General features: G+C 37.8%; 1 protein-coding gene across 1 annotated transcript in view; it reads right to left on the reverse strand.

The window, feature by feature from the left end:
* osbpl3b (oxysterol binding protein-like 3b) overlaps positions 1–13,231 on the reverse strand; it is a 106,082-nt gene that overhangs the window by 23,729 nt on the left and 69,122 nt on the right. The window contains 4 exon segments of the mRNA XM_062063024.1: positions 5,387–5,517; positions 10,522–10,681; positions 12,295–12,387; positions 12,483–12,586. Coding sequence (XP_061919008.1) covers positions 5,387–5,517; positions 10,522–10,681; positions 12,295–12,387; positions 12,483–12,586 — 488 coding nt within the window.

Consider the following 13,231-nt stretch of genomic DNA (forward strand, 5'->3'; position numbering starts at 1 on the left):
AATAAATTACAGCATATTCATTCTGTGGGAGGCAAATAAAGACGGAGGTAATAACCATAATAATCATCATGCTGGTGGTGGGGAGCATGGGGATGCGGGGGGCTTGTTAGGCGGCGCTGCATTCCCACACCCACCTGCACAGGGGCAGTGAGATTTAGGAGTGTGGGCTCTACGATGTGCGAGTCAGCATGAATCTTGCACAGACGCTCTCGCAGCTCTGAGTTCTGGGCTAAAGCCTGGAAGAAATAACCAGTGTCAACATTTAAACCAGGGATGTCGAAACTTTTTCCACTGACGGCCACATATTCAAAAACAAAATCAAAGGACGTGAAGACTGTTTTGTTGTTTTCAATATCGGAAAAGGTGACCGATCAACCTAATGTGGATATGTTAAGAAAATCTAAGTAAAAAATTCACATATTGAGCAATCTTTTTTTTTTTCTAAAAAGAAAAACAACTCTTACCTATACTGTTTTTATATATACAGTATATATCTTATATTAAGAAAGTATATCTAGCTAATTCTTATGAAGATATTTTTGCCAGAAATCCCTTATTTTTTACAACCACGAGTTGAAATTTTGGTAATTCCTCCACAGCATATAATATTTGTTTAAAATTGAGAATTCAACTTGTTGCCTAATTTTCTAAATTTAGGAACAGACACAAACATAGAAAACATATCTATTAATAACATTAAGTGTAATTTACTGTATGTCTTACATGTATTACAGTACAGTATATGTCTTATTTTGTATGATTATGTCTACTATTTTAGGTAAAACAAGTGTATAGGGGTGTTATATCTAACTGTGAAAATGTTCTATTTATGAATAAGAATTTATACGATTTACTTAACGCGGTTGGGTCTAGAACCAATTAAACTGAAAAAAAAAAAGGCTGTATATTGAAAGATACCAGTGACGCTTTTGGAGTCGTTCTTTGGTACTTTAAATTATTGTGCAGTAATCGATACTAACAAAGGTTGCTCGTTAAAAGGGTGGCATAAAAATTTAGTTTTCAAATACTTTTTAATTAATTAAATCGACTTAATGTAAAAAAACAAAAACAAAATTCTGGTCTTATTCATTAACATTATAGCTAGAGATCGCCATAACTTTGTTTTCCAACCATAGGCAAGAAGAAAGTGAGTGTGAAGGACAGTGCTGAGAAGAAGCAGATGATACAAACTGAATTAAAGAAACAAATCATCAAAAACATGACCGATCGTGGAGTTGACTTGGCGAAGCAATTCGAGCGTATCACTGCTGGTCTACACCATATTGACGCAGGAGGAGTCAGAATGCCAGTCAAGGATGTCAAAATAATTTCTAGATGGCGGACATTTATCCATGAGAATATGGATAAGATGCCGATGGTGTGTTTGACAGAGAAGCAGCTCAAGAAGATACAGCAGAAGTCCACTCTCCAAGGTAAATACTGTAAATTAATATGACATTGTTTCATAAAGCTACTGCAGTTGTTTGTAGTGCAATATTTTATCCATACAATATTCCGTATCTAAAAGTTTTTGTTCTTCTTGAAAGGCATGTTATGTGTTTAAATTGTGATGTTTTGGTGGGGGCCAAGCATAGATTAAATTGATTTAAATTAATTTCAATGGGCAATGTTGATTTGAGATCAAAAGTGTTTCGAGTTAAGAGCTCTGTCACAAAACCAATTAAACTTGTAAGTTGTGGTCCTCTTGTACTTTTTATTTATATTATTTACTCAATTTTATAAAATTGAAAGACATTTGTGGTATTTCCTTTTGTATTTGAAGCACATGTGCCTATCCTTTTCCAAGGAAACATGTTAAGTTGTTGTAAAAGTATGATCACCTTCTGTTTTGTTTGAAAGTTCAGTTTGGAGAAGTTTTTGAGCTTAGACATCATTCTCTACCTTGGCAATTCATTCATTCATTCATTCGACTGAAACGTTTAAATATCTTAATTGTGTTTGACTTGTTCCTGACTCATGGAGGAAAATGTGTGTTCAAACCTGCATATGGTGTCTATTGAAATATTTACTGCATCCAGCATAAAAAATTGCATCTCCCGCAGGTGTCTCAATTTTACGTCATCCTCCATGAACCAGATGGACAAACAAACAAACACTAATGTTCCACTATTTTTGTTAACATTCTGGTGTTCGTCAGAGGTTGGTAGTAATGTGCTACCTTTACTCTGTTACTTAAGTAGCCTTTTGGATAAATTGCAGTTTTACTGCAACATACTTTTACTTGAGTATTTTTGCGAAGAAGAAACGCTACTTTTACTCCATTATATTGAGTTTAATTTTGATCGCTACAGTTATGTGTATCATCATTATATTTATTCATAATCTATTGATTAGTGCTTGCAAAGATGTATTCATTTGGCTCATTAGAGAGACTTTTTCCAGCGGTCAGGGTCACATGACTGTTTCATCGATCTAAACGTAAGCACTGTGATGTTTGACTCCATTTCACCAATCAAACGGAGCCTGGCAGTCACATGACCTTCACTCGAACTACACACTGTAAAAAGTGACATGACCTCAGGCGAGGCAGCACAACTCTTCGATGTTTAACTACAAACTAGGAAAAGGAACATTTATATCATGCGCTGTCATCTGTGTCAGTAGAAATGTTTTTATTTTCCTTTTATCCTACAAAATTTCGCTTCCAACTGGAGGAAACACGTTGTCGTAAGTTATAGAAGTTTCTTATGTTTTAGCTAATGTTATGCTAACATTAGCCCTGTTATAACTAGGGATGGGCACCGAAACCCGAAAAAAGAAGAAGCTATCGGTGCCTTATTCCAGTGTAAATGAATGCAGACTCTAACACCAGCAACAACAACAACACAGTACTTCTTCAGCATTTTGAGCATCAAACATTACAACTCAAGTTGGTTGTTTTTTGCACATGCTCTATGTTCTATATTGCTGCTCTATGTTCTATATGTTCTTATTTTTGAATGTACTAGTTAGTTATCATTTAATTTATGTCACTTAAGTATTTTAATTACCAGTCTGTTCAACTTTAATGACACTGAATTCTATTAAAAGAAAAACATTTCTACAGAAATGTGCATGTTTAAAATTTTTCAAGTTCCAGTTTGGGCACCGTTTAAGCATCATTTCAAAGTGCCGATTTGGTGCTAGTATTGGCTAAAATGTAAACAATACTCATCCAGTGCTGTACAGTGCAACTAAACTAAACCATGAATGGACACAACTAAATATTTCCACCATGCCTTGATTTTAAATTTCGGGACTGATGGGGATCCCAAATACACAAAAACAGGTACCAACAAATAAGAAAAGTAGGTTTTGCATAATAGGATCACAACTTAAGAAGTGTTTTGAGATAAGAAAAAAGAAAAAGCCTTGAAAATAATATAGGAAAAGTGAAATATAATCTCCAATCTTCTTTCAAAAACATTTTGCTGTGATCAATTCTTCAGCTACAAAAACACAAACAAAAACATTTGAAATAAAGTGCCCTGGTTTAAGAGGACATGTTTAAAGGTCAGCAGCAACATGAAAATAATTGACCTTTACATTGGTGTTTTTAAAGGTAAACGCTATTATAGGACATACACACAAAGATGTTTGCCAGGAACATCAACCTGGCAACTGCTTCATGATGCTGTGTGACAGGCTGTGTTGTGAAAATTACTTTAAAAAAATCATTAATCATAGTTACTTGATACTTTACCAAAAATACTAACAACATAACTCTTTAATAAATGTAATTAAGTACTGAAATGTATTAATTTGTTACTTAAAGAAAACGTCAAATATCTGGCATAATGCAGCTAAGATACGTTTCATATATATATATATATATATATATATATATATATATATATATATACTGTATAAATATATATATAATGGATGGATGGATGGATGACAGCAGTCTGTGCGTCTTTTAAAAGGCGGTACCTGTTGCCTAGTGACGTGTGACATCAGTGAATCCACTCAGTAGTCTTGTTTGATCTGTTTTGTTAGCTTAGCAGGCTAGCAGCAGCAGTTTGTTGGCTCTGGCGGCAGCTCTTTTGAATCTTTCACTGGTTTGTGTTACCTCTGCTTAATAAATAAATTTAATGTGCTTCCATGTTCTTGTCAACAAACAGGGTATTGTTTGGATGGCAAATTTATCACTTCTGTCAATAAATGGTTCAATATTCCCTTCAACCCTCGTAGTTACTAGCGTGCAGTGCAGTTTGCGCCAGTTGGTAGTGAAAAAAACGTTTTATTTTACTGACCAGTTCCTTTAACTAAGATCTTGTTTCATCCATTGTGGAACAAGTTTGTGGGTTAGTAGGAGCAGCCCACACACGGCTTTCAGCGCGAGTTATCAATCATTTGGTTATGGTTTGAATTAATTTCAAACATGCTATACAGATATTCAGAAAATTAAACTCTAGTTTTGTCACACTTGGATGGATTTATTTTTAGGAGTAAAATGCGATAAAATGGTTAAAATCCCTTTTCGCACATGTGCGACAGGTCTTTTTTTGAGAGTCGCGAGGTCTATTTTTAGTCGCATTTGCGAATAAATTTGTTGCACCGTACACCTCAGCCATCCCTCGTTATAATATCATAAGTTAGTGTAAAATGTGCATCTTTTGTAATATTTTGTAGTAGTGGTTCTCTGTCTCACACACACATGCAAACACACACACACACACACATGCACACACACACACACACACACACACACACACACACACACACACACACACACACACACACACACACACAAACACACACACTACAGTTGTAGGGCAAGTGCCATTTAAAATCGCTACTACATAAATCAGAAATTACTCACTAGTTGCACAGTGCTTGAGTAGTTTTTATCGCTTACTTTTACTCAAGTAATCATTTTGCATGACTACTTTTTATCTTTACTCGAGTCATATTACTCTCGAACAGGGGTCCTTAACCTTCATTTTCCATACATGACAAAATACTGTTATAAACAGAAAGTGGTTCCAAAATGCACTCTCGTGATTTATATTCGAGTTACATTTTTTATGCTGTACTGTAACACAAATTCAAAATTTTTGGGGAATCAGTTCTTGCTTTGTGCAAAATGTTATCACCGGAAGCAGAGGAAACCCACGTTATTGGGTCTATTATTTTCCCTCTGTGTGGTCGCGTAGGTAGACTCTGAGTCATCAGGAGGAAAAGCTAACAGACAGCAGGCTATTAATGTCAGTTGTGTTGGAGTAGCGAATGGAGAAGTTCCACTGTGTCATCGTGACGATCAATGTTAACGCAGAAAAAAGTCACTGCTGATCTCAGTCAGGTGGGTGTGTGCACTTCAGCTGGTGAATCCCTCAAGAAGAGTGAGAATGTCTCTCATCATAATGGATCCCACATACTGTACCGTTGTCAGCGCATTCTTCAAACTGACCACCTGCGGCGAGGTAGGGGGGCAGGTGTCGTGGTCCATGCATTGTTTCAATCGCTCCCTCTCTGACGTTAGTGAGCTCAGGGCGTACTTCAGGGTAGTGTGCACTGCATAGGGGAGATTGCAAATTGGAAGCATTTCACAACAACGATGACTTAGCATGGGTGCTTGACAGAATAGGACCCACAGGGGGAATTTTTTCTAATTGCTAAAATACAATGTAAGGGAGAACTAAAACTTTTCACTTAGTAGAAGCTGGGGAAAATGGAGAAACACAGAAACACGTTTATTTAAACTAACAGTGAGCATTGTTGTTCCCCTGGATGTCAGATAGAGAATTGTGCAAATATTAGATTTGTTGCTTTTCTAATGCTATATTGACAATACGTAATAATCAATCAATCTCTGTATTTTCTTTTTTTAATAAAAACAGCTTGAATAGTTTGTGTAACCTCTCCTTACACATACAGTACACCTGCCTCTTCAAAAGGATAGAAACCCTAATATATGATAATGCAAAATATAGTGGACAAATAAAATATGTTCCAGAAGGCTGGCCCAACCTCCAATTTGTTTGTCTGTTGAATTTTTGCCATCAGAAATAATATATATATATAGATAATACGAGTCAAACCGTTGTATCATGAAACCTTTTTTTTTTTTTTAAAGTAACATCTTTGCATAACTGACAGTTATTCAAGTGTAAAAAGAAGTTTGTCACTTCAAGTGGTAAACCAATAAAACTAGTGATGTGCGGATCGATACTGAAATATCAAAAACACTGATACCAGATCTGTGTGCTCTAATATCAATTCTCAAATCAAAAATATCTATACTTTAGTTATTTAAGATAATGCATATCATTAACAATAACTAAATCATTTAGATCTTGTCCAAGTGAAACACCATTGGTGGGAACTACTTTTTCTTCCGCTTAGATAAGTAAGTACTGCGCACGCGCAGTGGCACATCATTCAGGCGCTCATTTGTTTATTTAAGAATATTACTGGCAGTTAAAATGAGTCACTCAGTATCATAAAACAGCAAGTGTATGTATCATTGTATTGTAGACATTAGGAGACAATACATACAGAGGTGAATATAAAAAAAAGATAACACATTCAGTGCAGGATAACACCATCATTTGTTTCGCCCTGTGATTTTATATCGTTTGAACATGATTCCCCAAGAGCAGCAACATTTGAAATGTACTACTTTTTACATTTTATCAGATACATTAGGTATATTTGCACAAAGTATAAGAGCAGTTTCGCCAATACCAGCCTGAATTTTACTCTGTATTGGATCGGAAAGAAAATCAGTAGTACTGCACATCACCGAATAAAACCCTTTTGCAGTGTCTCAAATTAAATACTTCCATCAGTACACTTCATTATGTAGAATATGTACACTTCGGTCTTAGTTCTTGGGCGCCTCTATTTTACATAGACATCTTCTGGTGTGTTGCTGTACATGCTCATTATTCGGGGCATTTTGAGCGCTACATCTTGGTACTTACCACTATGAACTCATGCATTCAAGACAAATGGCCTGATCTACTAAAGTTTTACGTGTATTAAAACACGGGAAAACTTGACAGCGCACGCAAAGCAGATCTACTAAGCTCCTGGCAGAGGATTGTGTCTCGTAACTGATCAAAATAGAGATGGCCTAAAATCTGGATCATGATATACTGTATATTGCACTAACGATACATATCACAATATATTATTTGGCATACAGAATAGAATCATTTCATAACGAGTTACAAAAGCTCTTAATTTGGCTGTTGAGATATGCAGTAGCACATTGCGTCATTTCCACTTGTGTTATTTTCTCAAAACTATTATTAAAGGCCTACTGAAACCCACTACTACCGACCACGCAGTCTGATAGTTTGTTTATATATCAATGATGAAATCTTAACATTGCAACACATGCCAATACGGCCGGGTTAACTTAAAAAGTGCGATTTAAATTTCCCGGGAAACTTCCGCTTGAAAACGTCTATGTATGATGACGTTTGCGCGTGACGTCAATGGTTGAACCGGAAGTATTGGGACACATTGTATCCCAATACAAACAGCTCTGTTTTCATCGCAAAATTCCACAGTATTCTGGACATCTGTGTTGGTGAATCTTTTGCAATTTGTTTAATGAACAATGGAGACTGCAAAGAAGAAAGCTGTAGGTGGGATCGGTGTATTAGCGGCTGGCTGCAGCAACACAACCAGGAGGACTTTGAGTTGGATAGCAGACGCGCTATCCGACGCTAGCCGCCGACCGCATCGGTGATCGGGTGAAGTCCTTCGTCGCGCCGTCGATCGCTGGAACGCAGGTGAGCACGGGTGTTGATGAGCAGATGAGGGCTGGCGTAGGTGGAGCGCTAATGTTTTTATCATAGCTCTGACGAGGTCCCGTAGCTAAGTTAGCTTCAATGGCGTCGTTAGCAACAGCATTGCTAGGCTTCGACAGGCAGCACAGCATTTACCGTGTAGTTACAGGTCCAGTGTTTGGTTCGGTGTCTCCTGATAGTAGTATTGTTGATCTTCTGTCTATCCTTCCAGTCAGGGGCTTATTTCTTTTGTTTCTATCTGCATTTAAGCACGATGCTATCACGTTAGCTCCGTAGCTAAAGTGCTTCACCGATGTATTGTCGTGGAGATAAAAGTCACTGTGAATGTCCATTTCGCATTCTCGACTCTCATTTTCAAGAGGATATAGTATCCGAGGTGGTTTAAAATACAAATCCGTCATCCACAATAGAAAAAGGAGAAAGTGTGGAATCCAATGAGCCCTTGTACCTCAGTTACGGTCAGAGCGAAAAAAGATACGTCCTGCACTGCACTCTAGTCCTTCACTCTCACGTTCCTTATCCACGAATCTTTCATCCTCGCTCAAATTAATGGGGTAATCGTCGCTTTCTCGGTCCGAATCGCTCTCGCTGCTGGTGTAAACAATGGGGAAATGTGAGGAGCCCTTCAACCTGCGACGTCACGCTACTTCCGGTACAGGCAAGGCTTTTTTTATCAGCGACCAAAAGTTGCGAACTTTATCGTCGATGTTCTCTACTAAATCCTTTCAGCAAAAATATGGCAATATCGCGAAATGATCAAGTATGACACATAGAATGGATCTGCTATCCCCGTTTAAATAAACATTTTTTATTTCAGTAGGCCTTTAACCCACTTGTTAATTTGCTGTTAATAAGTGGTTACTTTCTGTTGTCACCAGGATCGACTTAAACTAAGGGGGGGCCCTGAGGCCATACTTGCCAACCCTCCTGAATTTTTCGGGAGACTCACGAATTTCAGTGCCTCTCCCGAAAATCTCCCGGGACAACCATTCTCCCGAATTTCTCCCGATTTCCAGCCGGACTTAAGGCACGCCCCCTCCAGGTCCGTGCGGACTTGAGTGAGGACAGCCTGTCGTCACGTCCGCTTGGCCAACCAAAAAGTAACCACAGGACACTGTACCGTATATAGTGTTCTGTGGTTACTTTTTGGTTGGCCAACGGTTTACGTTGTATTGCGCACCCTGACGGCAAGTGTGGGAGTCGGTTCTGAAGTATGAAGTAAAGAGACGTAACTTAATCACCTCGACTGGTTATTGACTCCAACCCAGAATATTACACTGCCCATACCTATGTTCCTTCAAAGGCTGTGCTACTGGCTGCAAAGCATTGCACTTTCAAATACAACAATGAGTAGAGAGGAGTGTTATGTGTGTATATGTGTAAACAAATGAACACTAAAATTCAAGTATTTATTTTATTTATATGTATATATATATAATAAAATACATTATACATAATACATAAATAATACATAATAAAATACATAATATATATACAAAATACATAATATATAGCTAGAATTCACTGAAAGTCAAGTATTTATTTTATATATATATATATATATATATATATATATATATATATATATATATATATATATATATATATATATATATATATATATATATATATATATATATAAGAAATACTTAAATTTAAGTGAATTCTAGCTATAAATATACTCCTCCCCCCTTAACCCCGCCCCCCGGCCCAGCCCACCTCAACCCCCCAAATCTCCAGAATTTGGAGGTCTCAAGGTTGGCAAGTATGCCTGAGGCTGAGAGGATTTTTCAACCACCCCAACCTGAAAAACACATCCTACCCCGGCCCGAAAACACAGCTTGAAAAATATCATAGTTTCACTCAACAGAACAGTAACAATGCAAAAATATCACCTGTTAAAAAAATAAGGTTGTCAAATGTTTTGATCTACACTTCTGTGAAAACGTAATAAACCATTATTCTTGGGGTTAATACTTTATATTAGTTTTGGGCAATACTACAAATTGTGGTAAGGATCCGATACCAAGTAGTTACAGGGGCAGTATTAATCATACCAATGCTGATACTGATACTTCACATTTTCGAGGTCATTGAATGATTTATTTTTTTGTCACAATTATAATCAGACAAAAACACAGAATGGCGGCGTAACGATATCAATTAATATTAAAATAATTTCCTAAAATTGGCTCTGATTTAAATCCTTTGTTTTTTGTCTTAAAGCCCTTGACCTGATGCTATACTACTTGGTATCGGTACTGTTGAGTGTTGATGTATGTATCGATCCACCTACCCTTGTTTACATTCAAGAGTCCTGGCTTGTGGTTCGCGGTTAGCATATCCTCCTACAATGTGTAGTGTAGCATGTTTAGCTAGTCCTTGTCCTCCAGTGATAATGGTTTGCAATGTGGAGGGACATCAGCGGCTATCAAAAATGCTACATTGCGTTAAGGACGTGTTTGTTCACATGTCGGTTTCAAAATTGTGGGATGCAGCTAGAACGTGTCATCATCATGCATTATTACGATATAACGATAGTATTAAAAGCTCGATTGTCAGCCAAATTTATATCACTTATATCTTATATCATCTTTATCGCGCAACTCTAGCTCAACTGTAATTACTGTTTTACTCTGTCAAAAGGACTTCCCATAGCAAAGCCAAGCTAAAATATCAATTTAGAGTTAGCTTTGTGCAGTAGCCTACTGTTTGTGAAATGATGAGAAGAAAGCTTTTGGAATGTTTGACTCACGGTTAGTGGCGACGCGGCAGAATTCCTCCTGCAGCTTGGCCACGTCAAAAGGAGAATCTACAGATTCCTGGTCAACTTTGTCGTTACACAGTGCAGCAGAGGAGAGGTTGGGGTTAGAAGCATGGAGGCGGACAGAGACAGAGGAGATGCAGCTGGGAACCTGCAGAATTGGAGGCCGATATCACAATCATAAATAGCAAAAGCAGTGAAGTACGTTTGTAGATAGAAAGTGGAACCTCACATTTTCACGTTTCAGCATTTGCGATGCTATTTTTTTCTCTAAAAATAGGTTGTTTTTTTCTGCAGAAACATTCACCCTAAATCAGTAATAATTAAAAAAAATTGTGATAATAAATCATAAAATGTGTTTATTTTTTAAAGTATACATTAGATAAATACGTCATAATGAGGTGAGGCATGGCGCTCTGATGTTGCTACCGAAGCTACAGTCAACTCTGGTATAATCTGGCCTGAAAATTTGCAGCAAGGTAAACACAGTATTGATAGTATATTGACCGTAAATTTCGACTAGAATTCTACGAGTCAAACAGTGTGGCTAGCCGGTGTTGCTAGCTACGGCACTGTCTGTAGTGTGGCTACGACATGCAACTTGTTACAATCCGACCTAAAAACTCGCAGCGAGGTGAACACAAGTAAATATCATGTGGATTATGTAGACGGCGCTTGGAGAAACACCTCAGATAGCCAGGACGATCCAGGGGCCTATTATCTTAACTTTTAGCCCATCATTTCTATCAATTATTATTAATAGGGCAATTTTCATAGACAAATTTGATTTGTTAAATTTTGCCCATTGTCGACGATCAGTCTATGGCGTTGTTTTTTAAGAGAAATAGATAATGACATGTAGTAGTGTATACTGACATCAGTAAGGTCTCATGGATGTGCGCTAGCACTTAAACGTGAATATTCTAAATGTAATTAAAAAAGGTACGTATGAAAGGAATACTGTCTTTCATTAAAGTGAACGCAACCGAGATCTCATTTGCGACTTTTTCCACCTTATAAAAAGGCTAAACCACATTTTGTGAGGATCTCGGCTCTGGCGTGCAGGGCCAAGAAGACATCAAACTTGACTAAATAGAGGAAGTAAAACTTGCAACAAAGTTTCTGTATGTGAACCAGTAGAAGGATTATTACCTCTGCGAAAGGAGGGCTACACCTTCCGGGCGAGGTGGTGCATCATAGTATTTATTGTCTATAGTGAGCGAACTGTAGTGCTGAATTTCCCCCAGGGATCAATTAAGTACTTTATATTCTATTCTATCACTGCGCGATCGATCAGTTCCTTGACTCAAGCCGGCCAGAGACGCACGATGGCAACTGAAGCAATAACGTCCGAAGATTTGACTGCGAGGTTGATAGCCAAATCAGACTCCAGCGAATCGAATCGTGAACTCTTCGACTATTTGAAGAAAAGCCCTGATCATAATCATTTGTTAGTAGTCAGTTCCTATACATTTCCTCATTTAAAATATGTTTAATAAGTGTGTGAGGCTTATTTCGGGCTTAAACCTGTAGTGTGCACTTTTCTTGTTAGCTTCCGTCACAAGTGAACTAGCAATTGAAGAGATAGGATTCTGGAAATGAATCTAATCTTATAATCACAACACTTTTATTGCAAATGTTGACCTAAAATTGGTCAAGCTAGCAGTAGGATTTGGTAGGTTAGGAAAATAAATATTTGTATGCATTTGCTTACGCATTTTTGTAACTCCAGTGAATAGCGGTAATCTACTATATTGTATTTACCTGAAGTGTTGTTTTCGCGTCTTTGTTGTAGTTCTTTGTGCGCCATTTCCTCTGAAGTCTCTTTTCCTTTTTGGGGCTGTCAAATGTAGATGCCTAGTGATTTGAGCAGAAGAGGGGCAACTGATTTCACAGAGAAGATATGCTTAATTCATAAAGTAAATATGTCTCAATTATGATGAGCAAACTACCTGAAGAGCCTGGATAGATGGGGCAGAATAGGTACGATGGATGACCTCCATACTTTGAAGGAGGTGGCTCAGCTCTAGTAGATGTTCCTCACAAACAGACAAGTCTAAAGAGAGGAAGGTGAGAAAATATGCATTTGAACACATTTGACATTTAACCATCATAGTACTGACCACATTCTGAAATTATTTGTTAGTGTTTAGTCGCTATATACATAGGTTTGTACTGTTGTTGATTTGCAATTTGGACTTACTTAAGTGTTGGAGGAGCTTTGGAGAAAGAAAACATTCGATACTGCGGACTAAGGTTAGACGGCCCCATGACAACATTAGCATTTATTTCATAGTTCCGAACCTAAATATTATGTATATAGGTAAAATTCCTTCAAAACAGACACACAAGGGATTTTGTTCTGTTGATGACGTCACACCTAGAGGGGGCGGCACATCGAGTCTGTCGATGGAAAGGGGGCGTTCCGAGTACAGTTATGTCTCTACCGATTACGCAAAAACAAATTCATATTATGGGAAATCACGTGCCTCACAGCGAGAAGATCCTGGGTTCAATTCCCGTGTTTCTTTGTGAACTTTGCATTGTTTCCCCGTGACTGTGTGGGTTATCTCCCGGTAGACGTGGACCTGGGTATAGGCTGATTGGCAACAGTAAATTGGCCTGTGTGTGTGAATAGTCGTCTGTTTCTCTGTGTTGGCCCTGCGACTTGTCAAGGGTGTACCCCGCCTTCCGCCTGAGT

This window comes from Entelurus aequoreus, linkage group LG11 (assembly GCF_033978785.1).
Source record: "Entelurus aequoreus isolate RoL-2023_Sb linkage group LG11, RoL_Eaeq_v1.1, whole genome shotgun sequence".
In the NCBI taxonomy this organism is placed as follows: domain Eukaryota; kingdom Metazoa; phylum Chordata; class Actinopteri; order Syngnathiformes; family Syngnathidae; genus Entelurus; species Entelurus aequoreus.